The 24,077-nt window shown below is 39.5% G+C and overlaps 1 protein-coding gene across 2 annotated transcripts in view; it reads left to right on the top strand.

Annotated features, from left to right (window-relative positions):
- plxdc2b (plexin domain containing 2b) overlaps positions 1 to 24,077 on the top strand; it is a 175,016-nt gene that overhangs the window by 58,516 nt on the left and 92,423 nt on the right. For both annotated transcript variants that reach the window (XR_005993389.1, XM_041814140.1), the window contains exon 2: positions 6,886 to 7,109. Coding sequence is in view for 1 of the 2 variants with exons in the window: in XM_041814140.1 (XP_041670074.1) it covers positions 6,886 to 7,109 (224 nt within the window). In the remaining variant the exon portion in view is untranslated. The remainder of the gene's footprint in view (positions 1 to 6,885; positions 7,110 to 24,077) is intronic.

The following is a 24,077-nucleotide window of genomic DNA, read 5'->3' as shown; positions in this document are numbered from 1 at the left end:
CTGTTCACAAGAGAAATGCAGGTGCATGTGCTCCTCTGAAGGGTGACTCATCATGCCTGTTCACAGAGAGACTTCTGGGAAAAGAGCAGCCATTTATCCAAAGCACTTAAGATGTGGTCATGGCATTTTTAAACCATCTGCTGTTTGTCAGCTCTCCGTTGTATATATGTAGGGAATGACAAAGGCCCTTACAAGCTAAAAATAGAGGTTTATGTGTAGGTTGAGTGGAGTTTGGAGGTGCCTCTTGGATTAGTGAATATAACTGTTGACAGGAAGTTTTCCTGGGCTACTTTGTCCTCATGGGTGTGACTAATGACCATTAGGGATGGAGTGAGTGTCAGGAAGTATTAGCGGTAAGTGACAAAGAGACAGAGAGCGAATAGTTGGCCCAGAGAGCCGCTGCAACCACAAAACAAGACTGAAATGATGCACAAGGAAACCAAATTCTTGCAGGCACCTTAAACTTCTAAAATTGTGATTTTAACTTTTGCACAGTCACACCTTTTTAGATGCTACTCAATCAAAGTTGCAACTAATTTGGATGAAGCTCTGTAAACAAAACATGGATTTTGTTGTGCCAAGATTGACCTTTGAATTCCTTATATGTTTATTCATTAAGATAACATGAACATTATTGTCTTTTATATGTTTGTTGTGCAATTAAACATACCATATGTCTACATTTTAAGAACATAATTGTTGTGCAAAGCATGCAGGGTAGTCATAGGTTTGCATTGATCTTCTTCTTATGGAGTGTCATCCTTAAATTATTTTTTAATTTTATCGCTAGTCCAGTATTTGTGAAGAGGACAATAAGGACAATGTGCAGTGAATGTGTCTCAAGTGATTGTGGTATAAAGATGTGCGTCTGGGATGTCCAGTCACTAGTTCATCACTATTCATGGCTACCATTACACAATAAAGACAAAAGAACACTCCAAGCAACTCAGAGGAAAGGCTATTGAGAAGTGTAAGTCAGGGGGTGGATACAAATAAAATCCAAGGCACCGTACATCCCTGGAGTTCAGCTAGATCCATCATCAAGAAATGGAGGAAATATGGCCTAGATCAGGCTGTTCTCACAAACTGAGTGGCTGTGCAAGAAGGAGACTAGTGAGAGAGGCTGAGATGTTAGAGACTCTGCATACAACAGCTGTTACCGGTGTTCTTCACCTGTCAAAGCTTTATGGGAGTGGCAAAGAGAAAGCCATTGTTGAAGAAAGCTCATCAGGTCTTGACTAGACCTTGCCAGGAGCCATGTGGGAGACTCCATGGTCAGGTGGAAAAAAGTTATTTGGTCTGATGAGACCAGAATTTGTCCATCAGAGAAGGCTCTATGTGGACCAAACACTGCACATCCCCAAAAACACACCATCCCCACTGTGAAGTACAGTGGTGGCAGCATCATGCTGTGGGGATGCTACTCAGCAGTCCACCCTGGAAGGCTCATAAAGGTAGACAGTAAAATGAATGTGGAAAATCTTTGAGGACTATCTTAACCTGTCAGCAAGAGAAATACGCCTCGGGAGGTTTATTTTACAGCAAGACAATCACCGGATGCATCAAGTGGACCAGGACCAGATTAAGGCATCAAAGTGCCGATAGGCAAGGTCTTTCAAGTGCCGCCCTTCTGCCGAAAATCTGCTGCCTACTAAACCCAGAACACTTTTTGCCCCTGGGCAATTGCCCAGTTGCCCTAATGGTTAATCCGGCCTTAAGGTGGACACTTAATAAACAGTGCTTTTATGTATCTTTTGCATTGGCTTCATTTTTCAACATGGAGGTAAGTGGTTGGGTGTTTGTAAAAGTAAAAATCAAGGTCGAGCTTTCTTATGGCAACAAGGACAATACACCAAACACAGGAAGCCATCTAATTCTAAAGAGAGTATGAAGTATGTCTGATAAATTTTGTTAAAACATGTTTACCATAGAAAAAGTGCGAAAATTTGCTTTTAAAACTACAGAAAGTGTCCCGTTTATCATATTGCAAAACCACCGGGGAAAAGTACACGGGCCAAACATTTAACAGAACTCTCTCCTGCAGCTTCTGTTAACGCTTAATTTGGTTTTCAGGGCCTTTATTTGAAAAGATGGATTAAGTTGTAAGGAAAGCCAGTTGATTTGTAAAGAGCCAAGACAATTCAGAGCTCAGCAAAAGACATAAAAGGCATTAAGGCAAGATATAAAAGTCGAACACAAATTAAAAGTCAGGAACAACAAAAATAGAATGAAACTGAGTGAAAAAGAGAAAAAAATCATTGTTGTTATTTTAGTCTAAGGCTAAAATGTAATGGCCAAAACAGTAATCTGGTAGTACCAAACAGAAAGAAACCCTGCCTTTCATGTTTTGGTTTGCCAACTTTCAGAGTAAAGCAGCAGAGTCCACTGAAAATAAAAGCACGAGCATGTTGTGTTAGCCTTACTAAAAAACAGATCTTTTTGTGTTTGATTTAATTCTTTTGGTCATGTTTGCCAATTCTGTTATGACTCAAAGTAGATGACGAATTCAAGCCAGGGTTCACATTATACAAATATACCTAGTCTGATTTGTGGTCTTTATTATGACTTTAAAAAGGGACACAAACTTTCAGCTGTTCTTCTTTGGCTCCAAAAACAATTAGCTGCAAATTACCCCAGTCGTCCTTCAAAGTCTGTGCCTTCTGCTCAGATAAACTCTCGCGATGTATATCAACACCTTTCTAAAAGAGCTGATTGGTCTCTTTGCTTCTTTGCTTTGCAGACGCTCATTATAAAGTGAATCTGTCAGCTTCCACTTTGGGTGAATTAGCATCTGAAGCGCCTCCACTTGCTCTCACCACCTCTCTCCTCGTCTCTTGAGAAGCACTGATCGGGGGCCCGGAGAGAGGAAACAGGAGAGGGTAGAGAGCGGGACGACATGGAGAGAGAAATGCGAGCATGAGAGAAAAAAGGCAGCGGAAAACGCACTCTGCTAGTTAAACCCAGTGACCTCTGTCTCATAAAAAAGAAGCAGTATAGAGTCATAGTAGAGGAATCAGCAGTATTTTCTAACCTGCAGCCAAAACAATTTGCATAGCTGGAGCAGCGTGTAAGCACTTTGTAAACTTTGTGTTTGGATGAGCGCTATGAAAATAAAGTTTATAAGTAATTGTCTTTAACTGCTTAATCCTATTAGGGTCATGGGGAGCAGGAGCTTATCCAAGCATGCCAAACGTTAGCCTGAAGGAAGGGAAACAAGTCTGCAGTCCGTCACAGGACCTGCAGATAAACAGACCATCTCTGACTGCTCTTATTCATACCTGAAGGTGGTTTAGCATCGCTAATCCATTTGAGAAACAAGGAGCATGCTTACTGTGTCATAGCAACTGCTCTGACAGGCAGGATTCAGTAGCATTTAGCATTTTGCTAACAGAAGGTCTTGTCATAGGCAGCTAAGAGCACCATTGTCTACTTAGTCATGACTTATTTTTGTGTTAATGTACCTGAAGACTGCAAAACAAGCATGTAGTGTTTCCTACATAGCTATATGTGATTTTCAGACAGGCCACCCAGGTATATTTACGGCCACCCAAGTATATTTTCCTACTACACATCCTTTTTTAAACCATATGTAATCGCCATCCACTTAACAGAGATAGTTGGTGTGTCACAAGAGACATGTCAACTACTATGTCTCTCATATAAATCCATCAACTAAGGTGCAATGTCTTCATATTTAATCTGTAGCTTCTTATGCTGTAATTCTAATATTTTCCTGCATCTGATAGCTGCTGCCCTGCACTCTAGTTCAGGAGTATTTTGCAATATGTGGCATCAACAATAAGCCCACAGGACATCAAGGGATAAAAGAATATCAAGGGAAATATTTTAAAAGTGATGTAACTTCATTTGTGGATCTGAAAATCAGAAAATGCACTGCTGATCAATATTGTCAAAATGGCAAAAAAAAAAAAAAAAAAAAATTAATTATGCAGAGCATTGAGAAAGTAGTCAGACCCCCTTTGCTATTTTCATTTTTGTTACCTTGCAGTCTGATGCTTCAGCAAGAAAGAAACGTTTTTATCCTCATTAATCTACACTCAGTACCCCATCATGACAGAGTTCAGCCATGAGGTCAAAGGAACATCCTGCAGAGCTCAGAAACAGGATTGTCGCAAGATACAGATTTGGGGAAAAATTATGGAGTGGCTTCCATAATTCTTATAAGGAAGAAGTCTGGTCACCTGAGAGGTGACCAAGAGCCTGATGGCCACTCTGACTGAGCTCCAGAGACCCTGTGTGGAGATGGGACAAAGTCTCAGAAAGACAGCCATCACTGCAGAACAGTCCCTTTGAATGCCAGTTTTACAACTGTAGCATCAGGCTCCAACATAACAACACTGAAAAAGTTAAGGGGGTCTGAATACTTTGTGAATACACTTTATGTACTAAAACGAAAGAGGTTCCTCTGCCCCTTCCCTCATGCAGGTACAGCATCATTTTGTGGGAAATGCTGACATATAGTGCTTAACAAACAATAAATTTTTTAAGCACTGTATATTACCATCATATTATAAATCTACAAAACAAGCTGTGGTCTGGTTTATTGTGCATTATGGTATTAACCTGACACATCAGATGACTGTTTCATGAATAGGGTATATTTCAGGTTCATCTGGGAAACCTCTCATAGAACAGTGTTTATTTCATCGACTAAAGCTATGACTAAGAATGTTCGTCAACAGTCTTTTCTTCCATGACAAAAACTAGACTAAGACTAACAAAAATAGATCTGTGATGACTAAAACTGACTAAAAGTCAGTTTAGTTTTCATCAAGACGACTAAACCTCAACTAAAATATAATTTAGTCTTCATCGGACATTCAAAATCCATGATATTTCTCCACTGTGGGTAAATCTGTCAAAATACAATGCATCTGTATCTATTCTGCCTCTCAGCTGTAGAAAGCAGGCACCCCAGGTTTGGCAGGGTGCAGAGGACACACAACCATGATTTGGTACCAGATTTAGGCTAGAAAATAAATGCTTTGGCTAAAAGTAAAGACTAACATGTGAGGACTTTTTATGGACTAAAACTAGACTAAAACGTTTTTGAGTTTTCCTCAACTAAAATGGGAATAAAACCAACAAGGGTAGAAAGACTAAAATGTGACTAAAACTAGAGTGAAAAGACAAAATGAGGTGGGAGGCATGCTCCAGTGAGCAACACAAGCTCTCCAGTTGGTGGATTAAAGTCATGCCGAGGCAAGACAGGACTCTGGAGAAATGCAAAAACATCCTCTCTGGGGTGCAGGTGGCCGACTGGTTAAGGCGCGCGCCCCATGTATGCGGACGGCCCAGGTTTGAATCTGGCCTGAGGCCCTTTACTGCATGTCTCTCCCCCGCTCTCATCCCTGTTTCTGACTCTATCCGCTATCCTCCTCTATCAAATAAAGGCACAAAAATGTTCAAAAAAATAAACCTTTAGAAAAATCCTCTCTGCCAGGAAAGGCTTTCAGTTGGGTTCTTTGCTCCTCTTGTAATAAAGAAATGCTGACCAGATCTAATAAAAATTACCCCTGTAGCTACATCCAAGCTAATTGCTACACCAGCAGCCATGTATGTACTGGCATCCAGCAACTTACAGCGACTTACTTACAGCAATTTGCTAAACCTATCTGAAACTCATGCCAAAGCAATTTGGAAAGAGACGCTCTGTTCTTTGTTTTATAAGAAATGTGGTCTCATTCTCATAAAACTGCCACTATACTTTAGCTACATAGCTAATCACTACATGGGTGGCAGCCATTGCTACTGGCTTTCAGTTCAACTATACCCCACCTGTAGCTATCACCTCTTTTACCTCAAACTATGCTGACTGGTCAAGTCATTTCTCAGACCTGGCACAATTGTTTTAGCTTTGCAAGATGGATTTGTGAATGACAGATATGGAATCTGGCTAATCTATCTGATTGACAAGGTTATTATGGTGTGACTGGTTAATGGCTTCTATTAGGGATTACATTGGGGTTATAGCTCTGGTTAAAGGGCCTTCTTTTCCTGCTCTACTACCTGGATGTAAACCAGTGCACTGAACTGATGACATCTCATAATGTGGCATAGTTTGACAGTATTATGATATAGAAAAATGGGAGATTAGGTTGTATGTTGCTATGGCAATGCTTAGCCTCATTCAACACAGACATGTGGATGTTAACTTGCTAATGTTAGCTATTGTTAGCAAATAAATCTTACATCTGTCACCCCCAAACTTTTTGTTTAATCATCAGTGATTTAAGTTGCTACAAACATCCCTAGTTTGCTTTGTGGTTTTGTACATTTCAATCACTTACTAATAAGGAGCTTGAGTTGGTCCTCAGACTTTGATACCCGAATGCAAACACAATGAGGATGGATTATCTCATTGAATTGCTGGCCAAAACCAAAGGAATCAAACCAGCAATGAATGCTTGCTCCCTTTTTCCTCCATGTTCTAACTCTTCCATTCTGGAGCCTGTTTCTTTAATGCCACAACAAATTTCCCTCTTGATGCAGTGCTCCATCACAAGCTTGGTAAATCCAGTCAGTATTTACATTAACAGAGCTCCATTTTTCACCTGCTGCCGTGGTCTCATTTCAGACTCAGGGAATGGGGGTGATGGTGTTCGACTGTGGCCCACTGGTCTGTGCGACGGCTGCTGAGTCATTCCTAATGTGCATCTGTCTCAGGCACAGAGATTTCCTCCCCAGTCTGTAGAGACAAAGTTATGAGCCAGTGGCATAAGATTAATAGCCTGAGCAGTCCCTGCCTCTTTTCATTTGAATGTTTTTGATGGTGAAACTGAGATTTCTACAGTCATATCTAACTATTTTACTTGTAAAATTCACTGATTATGTTGCTCAATCTTTGTTTTCCTGTCTCCACAGGGGTTTCCTACTCATACATGCAGGGGCAGGCGGTCGAGGAGGATGCAGCAGTGGATGTGAAGCTGTACAGTCACAGGTGGAGGAGATGGCTCCCCCCTAAACCTCGTAACATGGACAGTAACCGGGCCAGTCAGGAGCAGGACCAGGAGCCGGAGCAGGAGGAGCCTGAGGGGTTCCCGGGCCTGCTGTCAGCGGAGGACACAGACAACAGCTCACAGATAGAGGTGGGTGCTGATTCACCACCTGAGGTTATTGCAGTGTTGTTTAATGGTGTCAAAACTGAAGGTGTCCTAAGGTGGCTGAATTGATGGCTTTGCTTTTTAAGTGGTGCTCCTCATAATGTTTAATGTCCTCTGAGGTTTTGGGGTCGCTTTCTGATGTTTCATAGAAAACCTTGAATACTATACAGCTGCATTTTTGAAGGTTTAGCGCTCATTTTCTGACCCAAAGATATGAACTTAAGTAAGAAGGTAATGGATTTTGCTTTCTTGACTTCGACAGGCTATTTCTATTGTATGTTGCATAGGTAAATAAGCAACTGTCTGTTTTGGGGTTTTCAAGGGAACAAGCCCTCCTGCATGATCATTTTTATTGCATTCTGCAAAATCCAAAATAAGCTCTTTTATTAGCATCTGTTTCCACCATGAGGATTTTGCAATCCTGCTAGCCATGAGCACAGCAGTTGAGCTCTGAGCCCCTGGTAATGTTGATAGTGGTTAAGTTCTTAATTAAGAAGTCCACAAGGCTTATTTACGTGAAAGTAGTCTGTCGTTTTCTTTAATTGAAGGATTATGACTTAATGAGGGAGGAAAGCTGTTATAAAGTGGCACCGCAAACCTGGCCTGTGTCACTGTGAAACCCAGCATGCTTTGCACAATGAAGTAGCCTCTTGCCGTTCACAGTAGATGGGGTCGAATTTTTGATAGTGTAAAGCTGCATGTCTTGACATTACACTGGTATATTTTGCAGCATTATTTACCTTGATCACTTTAAAGTGGACTATTAAGGTATAGGAAATCCTCAGCAAGTATCCACAACATATGGACGTGCAACACTAGGGTTAATCTGTGAAACATCCCTCTCAGAATAAAAGAGCTCAGAAAACCAAAGAAGGTGCTTTTTCTTAGACATGAGGTACAGATGAAAGAAAAAGAAAAAAGAAAATGTGAACTGATGTTTTTTTTCCATGCTATACCATTATTCTTTTATCATGAAGTTATAAGACCAATATAAAGGGCTTTGATTTAAAAAAAGAGGCATTTTATAGTTTATATACTATTTTGACTATTACTGTGGTCTGTGCTGAATTCTCATATAGAATTATGTGAAACTTTCCTATTTCCACCCATTTAAAGCAAAACCACTGACTATACAAATATAATCAACAACTTTTTTCCTAAATGAAAAGGAAATCTTTCCTCAAAGTCTAGCAATGCTTATGTCCACCTATGGCCAAGACTGCTATTGTAAACTTTGCCGCCAGCAATGGTGGCACAGCCACACTTGGCAACTCATACCGTGCCAAAACATGCTTTACCCCCAAAGCTCAGTTTGTTTGGCCAGTGTGAGTGCTCCATACCATGCTCAGGCACAGCTCACTACCTTGGCTCTGGCATAGATGGAAGTGATACAGTTACATGCACAAGCACGGATAAGCAAAAGTCATTTGATGACTTATAACAATAAGACATTCCTCTTGACAATTACTTTAACAATGGTGGAGTGTAAGAGAGCCATATCTGACCAAAACAATTCAAAATAAGCCACAGGTAAAGTTGCTGTCATGTTGTGAATGTATTTCTCCATTGTTCTGACTCGCTTAGACTGTGTGTTGTAAACTGTGGGTTATATGTCATGACATGATGAAAGTGTAAAAGTGGCAAGTGTGCATCAGCACAGAACAGTGTAATAGGCCATGTATGAGTACATCCTTAGAGCTTTTGCACTGATTTTTTTTAAAGGGGTACAGTTTTGAGGTTTAGGGCCGCTGCTTATGCAAGGACATATTTCACCTGAGTCACAAAACATAGAACTGCAGCAACCATACTCATGTAATTGAACCAAAAAAACCCTGAAGTATTTCCAGTATACAAAATTTCATTGGATAGTTGAATCCCAGTTTATAAGTATGTGATTTAAGATGCTTTCTTAAAGCTTCGGTCAACTGTATGTTAATGGAGAGAGCATTCCAGAGAAGCAGGGCCACAATGTCACAGTCTCCTTTGGTTTTTTAGTCTGTACTTGGAGTTGCATGACTTGAGAGTTTTTACAGTTGACTGTCATATGATAAAAGTTGAGTCAACTCCAACTAGTCATTGATGAAATCATGAATGAATCCACAGCAGAAGGTAATAGTTTGAAACCAACAACAACATATATATATATATATATATATAGCAAATCATAATTGAGATACTCTTAGCAACAGCTCACAAGCATTTTTTTATACAAGTGCAAACAACAAAAGGTGAGTTGTTTTGTTTTCTAAAACGACATAAGTCGTGTACTGACATGTCTACAGTCGCCATGGTTCACATTATTCCTCAGTAGCTCACACACGCACCTCGGTTGCGGTTGTCACATTTTGTTTCTCTGATTGGCCAGTAGATATGCGACAGACAGAACATTCATCCAGTCCGTTTGTCTATTTTTTTTTCAAAGGCATTTAACAAGTTATCACACAAATTGTTGACATAAATGGAGAATAAAATAGGCCCTAAGACTGAACCTTGAGAACACCTTTAGGACCTCCAGAGAAAAAGAGGTGGATCCAGCTATCTGAACACATTGCCTGTCAGATAGTTGCCAAATCTTGTGATGAGTGGCAAGTTGGTGTCAAGCAAAATGAGTCATCACACATCAGTAAAGTTGACAAGTTGACAGGTCTATGCAGCTGCTAGTCTGTTCCTGAGGACAAGAAGTAGACCTTATATGTGTGCTTTGGGTTGCATTTACTTTTTGCAATTAAGACTGCAATGTTTGATTAGCCTGAGGAGCAATTTCAAATGGACATAATGGTCACTACACTCTAAAAAGCAAATCATGAACATACTTTTAAAATTGCTTCAATGCATCAAGCAGTTAAAGGAGGTTATTCAACTCAAGCTTACAAGTTCCAACTCGTGTTAACTTTATTCAGGTTGTAACCTTGAGTTGAATACGCTTAGTTCAAGTGCTTGTTACCGATTGAAGCAATTTTGCAAAAAGGTTCACAGGTGATCTTCAGTTGGTGATTTTAACAGAAAATGTTCATGGTTCTAGGATTTTTTTATCCTTTTGGACCAGAAGTTGTTGTCAAAGTTTGTTCCAAATCCTTAATTAGTTTTTTTAGTGAATGAAATCTTATTTCAGAATTTGTTCAGCAAGGAATGAATGTGTCAGTTTTAGGGAGTTAAAAGAAAAATTGTGTCACTTGCAAGAATTTTCATGCAATATTTTTATCCCAAGAATGAAGTTTTATTCACATTATTTTTACTTAATTAAAGATTTCCATCTTTATTTTCAAATGGAGTGAATTCAGACTAGATTGTTTGCTCAGTTTCAGCAGAACAAAGTGTCTCCTTCTGTAAACCGTCCTGTCTGGAGGAGAAGCTGGCTAATATAAAGAGAATTAATCGATAAAGTCCTCTCTGAGCTGCACCTAAAAATACTCTTTTGTCTCGTCCCTGGAGCAATTATAAGTCTCTCATACAGAGTGAATGTATTGTAATGAAAAGAAGACTGGGAGGGCCTCTGAGATTAATATTTTATATCAAATTAAAGTCAACCCTCAGGTGATCATCCACCTTCTGCAGGAGACTGGATCCTCTTAAACTTGACCTCAGAGCGACCACAACAGGAAATTAACCCGGCCTCCCACCGCTCCAGGAGGGTCGCTGGAGCTTCAGGAGATTAATAGCTGGGTTTGGCCTGTGTTTGCGCCTATGTAAATGAAAGGCACCTCCCGTGTCGCGGTGTTATGGCGCCTTTGGCCCGCGCGCAGCATCGAGGCGTTCAGTCATAAGGATGGCGGCCGCTCGGGTGCAGACAGCTTGTTAAGTTTTCCTGCAGCTTCTAATCATCTCAGGTTCACAGCCCCACGTCTCCCAGCGAGGAGGGAGGAGGGAGCTTTGATCGTCAGCTGTAAACACTTCAGACTTCACACATACACTTATAAAGGGACAACAATGCGCTCACAGACTCTCAAAAACATGCCCTCCCTCATTGCTGTCGCCTTCTGAGGCTCATTTGTTTTTGTCGGATGGAAAAGCAGTCCAAGGCACAAACACCTCGTCATTTCTCTTGTCATTACTCACAAACACACACTACCTCACCTGCCACCTACACGCCGCTGACATGGGAAAAGCCATCATATTCAGAGAGCAGAGAGAGAAGAGCTGCATTTTCCTCCCAGCAGTGAAAGATTCCAAAGACCTGTCTTTAAACTGAGAGGAGAAGGAGACAGCAGAGGGGCTGTGAGTCCACCTGAAGGAGAAATCTACCTGCCAACACTTCAGGATGTCATCAACATTATGAATCTGTGATGGTACACACAGTCAAGAGTTATTTCCTATCATTTATCCTCTCTCCACTCTTACCTTACGTTGAAAGGTTTTTGTATTTTTGCATTTCAAGATTTGCAAATTAACTGTCAAGAAAATTGCAGTCTCTTTAATTTTTTAGCTGGCTATAAAGAAAAGACTGATATTAAAACTGATGTTTATTGATGGGCTAGGAATACACGAAAGAACGTCTGGAAAAGAAATACTATTTCTTGGCCTTATCTACATGCAGGTGGGTATTTTTGAAAATGGAGCTTTTCCTCCTCTGTTTTCAAAAATAATCCAGTCTAATCATGCTCCATTCTCAAAACTATCCTCAACCACTTGAAACCGTAGTTCTCTTGCAGACTGAATAAGATTGTCCTCCAGGATTTCCTATATTTTGCTGCATTCTTTTTACCCTCTACCTTTACAAGCCTTCCAGGGCCAAGAAGCATCCCCACAGAATGATGCTGCCACTACAGCTCTTTGCAGTAAGGATGGTGTGTTTGTGATGATGCACAATGTTGTTTGATGGCCTTAAAGCACCATTTTAATCTCATCAGACCAAAGAACGTTCTTCCACTTGACCATGGAGTCTCCTACATGCCTTTTTGCAAACTCTAGTTGAGATTTAATCTAAATGTTCTTCAACGGTTTCTCTTTGCCACTCTCCCAAAAAGCTTTGACTGGTGAAGAACCCAGGCGTTAGTTGTTGTATGCAGAGTCTCTCCCATCCCAGCTGCTGAAGCCTGTAACTCCTTCAGAGTAGTCATAGATATGTTGGCCTTTCTCAAGCAAGACCTGATCTTTGATCCATTCACAGATGTGTCATATTCCTTCTTTTTGTAGATGATGGATTTGACTGAACTTTGATGGATGTTAAGTGCCTTTGACATTTTGTCTACCATTTGTCCTTTGACTTCATGGTGAAATGGTACCCAGGAATACTGGTTAACCAGTGACTAGACCTTCCAGACACAGGTGTCTTTATACTACTATCACTTGTGACACATTCACTGCACTCAGGTGAAACTCAATTCACTAATTGTGAGACTAATTGGTGTTACTTTTGTGCCATCCAGTTGTGATAAAGACTGTTGCTAAAGCTACATCCAAGCTAATAGCTTCTATTAGCTTTCAATACAACTAAACCCAGCCCAGGGATTATTCATTTTTGTTGAAATTGATATCCTTATCGATACGCCTTATTTATCCGAGTCCTTATCGATACCACTATTAATACTTTTCTATAGTTTAGTGGAAAGACAAAATGAGGGTAAATATTTAAATTTAAATAAGATATTTCTTGAAACTACAAGTGGTCTTAGCTGAGTAGTGCTTGAGTTAAAAAGACTCAGTCTGTCACATCTATTTTATATCCCTCTTTATATTCACAACTGTATTTATTGAAGTGGAAAAACAAAGATTTCCCATTCTATGTGACATTTAAACACATCATAACATATAGAATACAGTTGTCTAGTTTACCGAGGTTACCTGAACACATTGTATTTTCTTTCTTTCAGCTCGTTAATTCCACTAATTAACTTCAATTTTGCCGATTCCACCATGGATATAAGATAAGATAAGATAAGACTTTATTGATCCCAGAGGGGATAATATTTACACTGGATTTATATTTTTAACAAACAGGCCATGCTACAAAGTTTTGGAGCACTTTTCAGCATTTATCTGAGCCGAAGTTGAAGAAGAAAATTGTCCTGAAGAAGCTGAAGAGAGTGGTACGAGTGCATGTCACTCCCAGCGCAATATTTAGTAGTCTTTTTTCCTCAAGCTGACAGTTGAAGGTACCACATTCTGGTTTAATGTGATGCACAATATTGAAGTGCTTTTAGTTGCAAGAAGTGATGTATTTTTTTACACCACTTATATCTTAAAATGATGTTACATCATAGAGCCTGTAAGACTTGATAGCAGTATCGATAAGATAAAGCATTATTGATTTTCAGGTATTTCAGAAACACAGAACCAGGTCTTTACATACCCGGGTTTCAATCCCCATCCCTAACCCAGCCCATAACTGTCACAAACTCATGCTGAAGGAGGTCAGCAGAAGAACAAAAACATCTCTTTCACCACATAAAGCTTTCAGGGTTGATTTTTACTCTTTTTTTAATAAAGAAATGTGGTCCAGTTCTGATAAAACTACCGCCATACTATAGTTACATGCATCCAACCATCTTTTCTTCACAAAAGATTCTGATTGGTTGGTCAGTTCTCAGACCAAGTACAGTCATTTCAGATTGGAGCTTTGCAAGATGTACCTGTCTGATGACTTGTTTGTTTGTCTTAGCTCTGTGTTTGCACTGATGGTAGACCACTTCCGTTAGCTAGTGTCCCTCAGAGGCTCAAACATTTTTCATGTTTTTATTCTCGCATGCACCTCTCCTTCTTCAACAGTTAAGTCTGCCACCACAACAGCTCAGGGATGTTGTTTGTAGAGTCAAGAAAAACTATTGAAAGAAGAAATAAGAAGCACTTCACCTTGTGCTGCATATCTGAATGGAGATCAGTCTTATGAGCGTCTGCACCTGGTCCAAACACTTAAAGGCGGGGGGTGGGGAGAGCCTTTACTAAACTGTTATCTACTGGACATCTACTCTTACAGATGTGTATTATACCTAAAAATAAACCTTCTATATAAAAAAATATGATTAGACCATGTACACGGATCTCTTTTCTCCTTCCTCGTCCTGCTTTCAGGCCCGTCTGTGTTTGGTTTAACTGGTGCCATGAGAAGAGTTTCCAACAACAGTTTCATCTCACCTTAACATGCAGGTTTATGACTGTGGTCTTGACAGCAGACTGTCTGACGCCCTGTGTGACTTTGGCTCAGTGTGTCATCTCTCCAGGTCGTTAAACCAGATTAAACAGCCCCGCAGCGCAAGGTGTCTTCAGGTTGCCAAAAGGTAGAATGAGGAAACATTGATTCAGATGGTGGGAACAGGTGTCTGTCACTGAATTCAGTTGAAACGTCAACACAGTTCCTTTTAATGCTTCTATCTGTGCTCGTCTGAACATGTTAGTAATGAGTTTTTGTTGTGATCTTCCAGAGATCTGGTTCAAGGCTGTTTTCTCACCGTTGTTTTGGATTAAAGCCCTGATGGTTTTAGTTCCCAGAAATGTCAAAACCACAGCTGTTAGGTTTCCCATCAGGCATTTACTGTCAACTTATTCTAACAAAACCTTGTACAATGTTGTGCTTGGATAGATGAGCTCATTGTGCTTAAGAACTGCATAGATTTTATCTGAGCTCTGGCATCCCACTGTCTGACCTCTCCAAGGTGTCATGGAACTAACTGGACGAAACACCTGTGAAGGGAAGTCCACCCTAGTCATGTCCTGGCTTCCCATTGGCTGGATAGCTCATTGGTTTGTGTTGACTTTCGTACATAAGATCAGGGCATGATCAGCATCCAGTGTGGGCCCTTGGGAAAGTCCTTAATTCCATGAACACCTCTCTACTTCTCAGATATGTGCAGCTTTTAGATGAGAGCGTCCACTAAATGACATTGTAACATCAGTCTACATACTGTAGTTGGGTTGTGACGGGCCATATGGGAGGTAGCGTTGGTGTTAGAGATGCATGATGTAGGATTTTTGGAGACATCTGCTATGCCAAGATTTGCAAATAAATTTTATCGGATAACAATGCTTAGATATAGGTTAGATATGGCCGATATTTACAGCTGATATGGGCACATTTTTATGTCTGTTCTAAACATCGGCAGACATTTTTGTGTCTGTCGATACCAATATCATAAATAATAATGTACATCCCTATCAGTGCTGACACTTTCTGGACCTGGCATGTATGCAGCCTGGGCCTAGCTTTCATTCACATGGCTGACGCAGAGGTTGGGACAGCGGCAGCTACGAGTAAACACTGTGTGGCACCGCTGCACTGGTCATTATATTCTCCATCCCTTCAGAACAGTTCATGTTTCACTTTACAAACACAGAAAAATAGAAATACTATTTCAAACTGGGAGTTTTTGTCACTTTGGACTCTCTAAATTGATAAAGTCCAAAAATTGCAAGCCAGAACTGAGCTTTAGTGATGTCTATGTAGCAGTATAGACAGTTTTATCTGTTCTTGATGTGTTTTAATGAGAAATGCAGCTACTTGAGAAGTTTGTGGCAAGAAATCAGGGGTTTCCAAACTACAGCCTTTGAGTGAAGGACATTTAAAAATAAGAAATAAGAAATATGGAAGGAATATGGCCCACAGAAAAGTTACTGTAATTCCATCAAAAAGTGAACTAGCATGTATTCTAGATTTGCCATACAATATTTCAAGGTTTTTTTTTTTTGTTGTTGTTGTTTCAATCTTGATGATTACAGTTTACAGCTCACAAAATTAAAGAAAAATGCGAAAAATTAATTGAATTTTCCAGAAGGTCAACAAATCTTTATTTCTAAATCCTTTTTTGTTTGCTGTTTTTAAATATAAGATTGTGGATTTGATTTTCATTAGCAGTGAGCCATGATCCTCAAGATTAAAACAGAAAAGTCATAAAATATTTCACGTGTTGTGTGATGAATCTAGAATAAATGGATGTTTCATTTTTTAAAATTAAACTGCTGGAATAATGTATATGCAAAAAAATTTCATAACATTCCAAAATATAAATATTAAATTTTAAAGATTTATTTCTGGGCATTTTTGCCTTTTTTGTAGAAATAAGAAACAGGGAGGAGAGGGTGGGGGATGACATGTGGTAACAGAGCTACAGGCCCAACTTGAACCCTGGCTATGAACCTACACGGGGCGCAAAATACTTACTAGGCCATCTGGGCCCCACTCTAAAAGTTCTTAGGCTGTTTAGTGGCTGGGTAGTTCAGTGGTTTATATTGTTGACTGTGGTATGGGAGATTGGGGGTTCAAATCCCAGTCAGAAAGTGTCCAGCGCGGGTCCTCAAGAAGTAGCGAACACTTTAACAATTTTTTGTTTTTTTAGCTGCACACTGAAGTATCTGACTTAACTATAATAAAACACATCAGTGCTGGTGTTATTTATGACATTTGCACCAAACTGATAAAAATCTGCATTTTACGACTTTTGATCAGCCCAAACAGATGTTTGCTTTTAAAAATCTTTCCTGAGAAGGCGTGGCTTATGTGATGTAGAAACCCTCTGTCGGTGGGTTTCTACATCACAAACTTTATATAAAAGGTAGAAAGTTACCACCTCTAACTGACTTTACCATTCAGGGACCACTCCCACCCTCTCCTGCACCTGCACTGCCTCGGCTCTGGCTTTAGTAATGCTGGAGCCAACGTCCCACACAGGTAATACTCAGGACCACCATGGTCCACCGCCACATTACAGCCTGCTTCAGGGGACTCTGGAGGGGAAAAATTCTCCACCTCAAAAAAATCAGGACTCTGTGTCACTGTCTGGGAAGGGAACTGTCACTGTCTTTTTGTCTTGCTTCATCTGGAAAACCCCGTCCTTTCCCCTTCCTCCTCTCAGTACCAAACTGCTCACTTTCTGTGCATTTTTATAAATCTTGAAGTGGGCGGAGTTAGCTCTGAGCTGGGGGTTCACTTACACTTTAATGCCAGGAACATCTGTCCCTGATGTAAGTTGTTTTGGATAAAAGTGTCTGCTAAAAGTCGTTGTAACATTATAACTTGCAGCTGTGTTGATTCCGTAAACAAACAATTTGACAAGACAAAATGTTGATAATTTTCACATCTAAGATGACAATGTGAATCATAAACATACTGACAACAAAATTATAACAATATTTCCATTCATGATGCCCTGATGAATAAATACAACACCATTATTGCAGCAATAGCAGTGACAAACACTCTCTTATCTGTTGTCTGCTCTGCTCTAAGGTCCAATTTACGAAGCATATGACCCTAATTGCCTTTAAGCATTAACACCCCTATAAAGCTTGGCAGCTACATCCAGTTCGGTCCAGTTATTTTCTCTGAAAGTGGAAATTAGCTGTCAGTATTTCTCCTCTCTGTTGCTTTGAGCAACATTTTCATTCTGACTGGGCGGATCCATCTGTAGCCAGGGCTGACAAAGGCCCCTGTGTTTAGCTCCCCAAATATCTTTAACAATGGTTGGCTATTTGACTCATCAGCCATTAAAGCTGTGATAGAGGCTGTTTTGTTTCTTAAAGCATGTTAGACATTATTCCTGACCTACATTGGACTGGTCATACTAACTTTAATACTCTAAAGGCGAGGTAAATCAAAGTCACTCAGTCATCTTATTATTTTTCTGCATTTGTGAAAAAGTTAGAAAACCCCTGCTATGTATGGTAAAAACTCATTCAAGCTGAACTTCCCTAGATTATAATTTCCTTTTACAGGTACTGACACTCAAAATTTTGGGTCTTAACACCTGCTTAGTCAGAGATTCACCTTAAATCTTGCCCACATACCAAGCGAGCCAAAGTAAAGGTCCTGACCTCTCCTTATAAAACATTTTAAAGGTCTCCTACAGCTGTCAGCATTTCATTCACTTCCTTTCTTTTTGAGCAGAAAAGCACAAACGTGGCAGTCACTTGGATGATAAATTCTACAGCCTGCTCCTTTCTCCAAATACTGTATCATATTGCAGCACCAGCCGACACCACAAATGAAGGAGAATGAGACGTAACTCCACATGTTCCCTCTGAATTCTGTGAGGTGTCGTTTTCACGCCTGGATGTTCGCATGTACAGTAGAGAACAGCCTGTTCTGATCATTTAAACACCGTCTGACATGTCAGGTTGCCAATAAAAGCAGACAGTGTGTGTGTGTAGTGGGGGTTGTTGTTTGCATAGCATACTTTGATGTGTTGTTATAAGTGTGTGGTTCACCGAGGAGGCTCTTTGGGACCTACATGCTTCACTAAAGTCACTGTTTATTTGTGGATTTCTTCAGGGAGAGGATTCACACAGCGAGGCGGCGAGCAGCTCGGCTCGCTAATTCTCCTTCCTTCACTTGATTCCCAGAGCTGCTTTTACCCTCAACACGCTCCATATTCTAAACCTGCCATGAATGCAAATGAGTTTTTTCTCCCTTTGTTTGTTTTGTGTCTCACTTTGTTAAAAGACTCCCAGAGGATATTGTGTTTAGAAAGAGATGTTTGCTGTCTTTATGCTGTTCAGTGTTAAAACTCAGTTATGCCTTTAGCTGTTCAGATGAACTTCTTTCAATATCCACTTTCATCCAGGCTCCTTTGGTGCTTTACTGCGTCTTTGAATCATCTACCAAAGTCAGAGAATTTTTCTCAGTGGTTTGGCTAACATGGAGGTTTGCTTCTTCCCTGCAGATGATCATTGACAGCACAAGTAGGGAGTCTGTGTAGTGAACTCTACATCTGTGAAAAAACTCAACCACATTCTGTTTGAACCCAACAGACAGCTTACAAATCCAATGTATAAGATCTAAAACCACAGAGCAGAACACCTTAAATTATATATCAGCAGCCTTGACTCAACTCAGACTGCTTCTTTAATTTATTCTCTCCCTGTTTGTTATGTTTCCAAACAATCCCACACAGATACATGGGTGTTTATGTGGTTAAAAAGCAGTTTTAACTCAGCCTCAAAAAGATTCACAAGTTTAAGGCAATCAGTTAGTGCAGGGAAATGTGGTTTTCTGTGCAGACAGGAAAGTTCTGTACAAGCTACGATTCATTACAATGCATTACATTACAGAACAATGTGATTTCAATAGCGAGGACCACAGCACAACAGAATGTGTTTAAACATTTTGCGATAAGATAAGATAAGATAAAATGATACGATATGACAGGATACAATACAAAACTGTTACATACCATATTGTACCATACAATTCAATACCAAACCATACCCTACCATACCAGACCATAACTAGAATGGCTGTCTGAGGCGGCAGACCCACGCCTAAGCAGCGCCACCGAGGAACTTACGCTCCCATTGATTACTATGGCGTTCAAAATTTCGAAGTCCAAGAAAAACCAAATGGGTGCATGGATCATCACCAAAATCTAACTGATAATTCCCTGTCACCATCTCAATATTCCCTGAAAGTTTGGCGAAGATCCGACTTTCCGTTCTCGAGTCATCTTGTACACATATAAACAAAGAAACAAACAAAGATACGAAACCCTTTACATAACCCCCTGCTGATTTCATCAGTGTGGGCCACAAGAGACCTTTGTATAAACCACCTTAAAACTGCTTTATCATGGTTTTAGTCGATATTTGCAAATCTAATTTTGGCAGCCTCAGGGCAGACAAAGCCATTGGTGCCCCAATGGGGGGGGGGCCCGGACCCCAGGTTGGGAACCAATGCCATACCATACCATGGCATAGCATACCAAACCATACTATTGCATTGCGCCATACCATAACCTGGATATGTTATTATAGGATACAGTATGACAGGATAGGATGCAATACAATAAAATATGATATAATACAGTGTCATATCATACCATACAACACAATACAATTTGATACAATACCATTCCATATCACACCATACTATACCATACAATATCATACCACATGATGCAATACAATATGACACAATTTGATATGATACAGTACAATTCCATATCAAAGCACTGTACCATACCACACGAAATGTAATGATACGATACGCTCCGCTACAATACGAGAAAAGATGAGACAAAGCACTTTATTGTCCCTTTAAGGAAGTTTTTCTCAGACTTAGGTATTGCAACAATCCTTTTGTAAACTGAAGCACACGCTAACATAAACTAAAACAGGTTAAACTGTACTTGTGACTCTTACAGTTATATCAGGCTACAAAAATTTAGCCAGGTTTTGACCTAAATATGTCGTTAGATCCAAACATGAACATCTGACACAATAAACACTGACAACACTGTCATGTCAGAATTTTCTAGCATCTTCTACTTAGTTTGAGACCATAATCTGATGCAAGTTTTACTTGAAGGGTAACCAGTCCAGATTGTCCTCTTGAATAGGAACAAGTCTACAGTCATTTCTTAACTGTTTTATTCAAAACCTTTAGCATCACACTCAATGTTTGTTGTAGCCATGATTGACACTCTTTAACCCGTCTCCCTGACAACATAGTTTAGATCTCGATTACAGGCAAGACTAGGTTCAGCTATTTAGGAAAGAGTCTGTACGGAAATCTTATTGCAGGTACCTGGCCTGAAATAGCAAATCTTGATTTTTCTTTTCAGCATGTCAGACTGATATGCTCTATGTCTCTATGTCAAATAAAAAAGCCTATAGAGGCTACTCTGTAAAGCTCAGGTAACAACTTTCACTCAGTCTGATTGGTTAATTTGACCCTGCCATGGTGTTGTGGCAAGCCTGAGTGGCTCAATGCAAACAGATAAGTGAACTCTGAACTACTAAGGGCTCCAATTGAGTTAAGCACATCCTCCAGCACCACAGGCAGACCACCACTAACTGAGTGGGTAACTTCACCCATGGTGCAAGAGTGTATTTACTTAAACATGCACAATAAAAATACTGAATACTTCTATAATGATTATTTCTGCTTCTTCAAATCTAAATGACCATAATGCAACTTTGAATTGATATTCAACTCTTGTCTTAATCTGTTATCTTGCAGATGATTTGCAAGATATTCTGGGAAATTTTCCTACCGCTCAGGTTGAAGCGTGCTCTAGAGAATTGCTGTTAGAAGGGGACATGATCCTAGCACTTCACCCTAGCCCTCCATTATAACAAGAATCTGACACCCTAACACAGGGATAGGGCTGAGTGGTGGGTATACTGGGACTGAGCCTCGGTTCAGACATGAAGACTGAAGAAGATTCTGAAGTGGTTGATGCAGCAAAACAAAGAGCATAGCCTCACATTGTTTAGTTACATAACACATGCACACAAACGCACATAACTCACTGATATCATCAAGCAGATATAGGAAGGTACAGCGGAGCAATGAAAGAGGCTGATAAAGGGCAGAACGCATGAGCAATGGCATCCTATAAGTGCTTTTTCTAACAGCCTTAAGTGTGATTCAGCCACGTACTCGGCTCTTTTTGTTTGTGTGGGTGTACAGCTTAATCCCAGCATACTGAAACAAAGCCGAGTGCCCCTCATGCATACATGAAATTGTATTTTCTCAGCAGTGGAGACATGGTTTGCACTTGAGAGGATTATGTTTTTATTTCTTAAAAAATAAAGAATTCAAAGCAACAATTTTCTTTACTCTTATCTAAGTGAAAACAGAAGATTTTGAAAAGGTGATTCAGGGATGTTTTGTTTGTGAAGAGGGTTTAGAAGTGAAATGTGTCGACAATACATATTCAGGTCTCAGTTTGATGCAATATTAATGTGGTGGGCAGCTCTGCTAAATGTCTCAGACAGAGATGGGAGTGAATCTGTGATGAGTTTTTTGCAGCTTTTTGCAGTTGTTTTGACTCTGGAAACGTCCCATTAGAGGGAGAAATGTAACATTTCTCTATTTCTATGGAGCTGTTGTAGTTTTATTTATGAAGAACAGATGAAAACAAACAGGAGTTAACTATGAAGACAGCTGGTAGAAGCACACTTCTCTTTACCTGAAGATTTAGACACCGATCCTCCATCTTAGACATCTCTGGGCAGAGCTAAGGCATCTGTGGTGTCTCTCGCCATCTTCAAATATGCACTTCTGAAAGTTTCACACCTGTACTTTATGGCAGGAGAGCATCTCTGTCTTTCAGATGGGGGGGGGGGTCTCAGGAGGTAAGACATGATCTAAAACAACAGGGCAGAAGTGGCAGTCTAAGCAACAAACTCCACTATATGTCACTAAAATGGCAATATTTTTCTTTATTTCAATGCTGCATGCACATCAGCATATTCACATTATCAACAAGATTGCAGAGAATTGTAACCCTGATTCCGATCCATGTAAATGTATATAACAGCAGAATGCAGTGATTTGCAAATCCTATAAACCAATAATTTAATTATAGTGGAACATTAAAAACATATATTATGTTGAAACAGACATTTTACCATTTCATGAGAAATATAAGCTCATTTTAAATTTGATGGCAGAAACAAAAGGCTGGAAAAGTAAGTGGTACTAATAATGCTAAGGAGCATATTGCAACTAATTAGGTTAACTATCAGAAAGACGACTGGGTATAAAAGAAGCATTTTAGAGAGGCAGAGTCTCTCAGAAGGAAAGCTGGGCAGGGGTGCAGATGACCCAGTGGTGAGACTTGTGTATGCAGGTGGACCGGGTTCAAATCCGGCCAGTGGCTGCTCTTGCATGTCTCTGTCCCATTGTTTCTGACTCTATCCACTGTTCTCCTCTGTTAACCCTTTATGACCTGCCATAGAACAGGTGTGGAGCATATCTTTACATTCTTACATGCTGTAGTGCCATTTTGTGGATTATTTGAATTGGCGATACATCAATACAACCCTTAGAACCCAAATTTTCATGATATGTATGTGATAAGTCCATAGTAGCATATTAGATTTCTCAAGACTGCAAAAAACGCAAGAAAAATGAAAAGCTTTTTTTTTTTTTTCTTTTTTTTGCCCACATTTTCCTAAATACAGAGATATCATAACTGTGTCCATTAAAATTGTGATTGTGAAAAAGTTGCACAAGATCATTTCAAACTAGGGCTGAACGATTTGGGAAGATAATCTAATCATGATTTTTTTTTACCCACTATTGTGACTGTGATTTAATATGCGGTTATTTCTAATGTTCCTCATCTCATGTATTTACCAACAAAAACAAACAATAATTCATTCTAAATGATAACAAAAACAATATTAGATTAAACTAGGGCTGAACAATTTTGAAAAAATATCTAATTGGAATGATTTTGATTTATTTTGCAAATTTAATTTGAATTGTTGTATTAAAGAGAATGATAATTTTATGTAATTCTCATATTTAACAAGAAAAACATACAAAAATGAAGAAAGTAGGATTTTTTTGTACTTTTCTAGAAATATATAATGATTGCATGATATATAATGCATAACATCTCTGCTGCTTTTGACACGGCTTTCAGGTCAAATAAATATTGCACCTTCTGCGATTTGAACATTGCAGCAGGCCAAATTGCCATTCAATCAATTTGCGATTAATTTCCCAGCCCTATATCAAACCACAAAAAATAATTTCAAGTGTGTTTATAACTTCTTTTTGAAATACACTCATCTTTTAAACTGTGGCAAAAATGAAAATAAAATAAAACTGTGCTCAATTTGCAAAAAGACAGCAACTTTATAAAAAAATAAACTTTTTACAGTAGTGCTATCAAATCTCTAAGTGTACCAGAGACTTTGAGCATACATGTGTTTGCAGAAGACCATGCTGAAACGATAACAAGTACGACTTGTGACCTGCAAGAAAACAACATGATTATAGTCCAGATTATATTATATTATATTGTTTTTGATTGTGCGCTTTGTACTACATTTCTGCAAAAGAAGGAAGGATATTTCTGGAAGGAAGCAGTACTCTGGAACACATTAAAAGTGTGATATGTTAGTGTTACTCCTCCAGTTTTATGTGCAAAAAGAATTATTGCTCTATCTCATTTGGTTACAATTCAACCTACGGTTAAAAATAGAAATGCAAATGGGAGTGCTGGTGCTTCTACAGATTTTAGTGTTAACGAAGGCATAAAAAACAAAAAATATATCTTGGGATAAGATGGG

Source organism: Cheilinus undulatus, linkage group 19 (genome assembly GCF_018320785.1).
Source record: "Cheilinus undulatus linkage group 19, ASM1832078v1, whole genome shotgun sequence".
Classification (NCBI taxonomy): Eukaryota; Metazoa; Chordata; class Actinopteri; order Labriformes; family Labridae; genus Cheilinus; species Cheilinus undulatus.
This window is presented reverse-complemented; position numbering and strand designations above follow the sequence as displayed.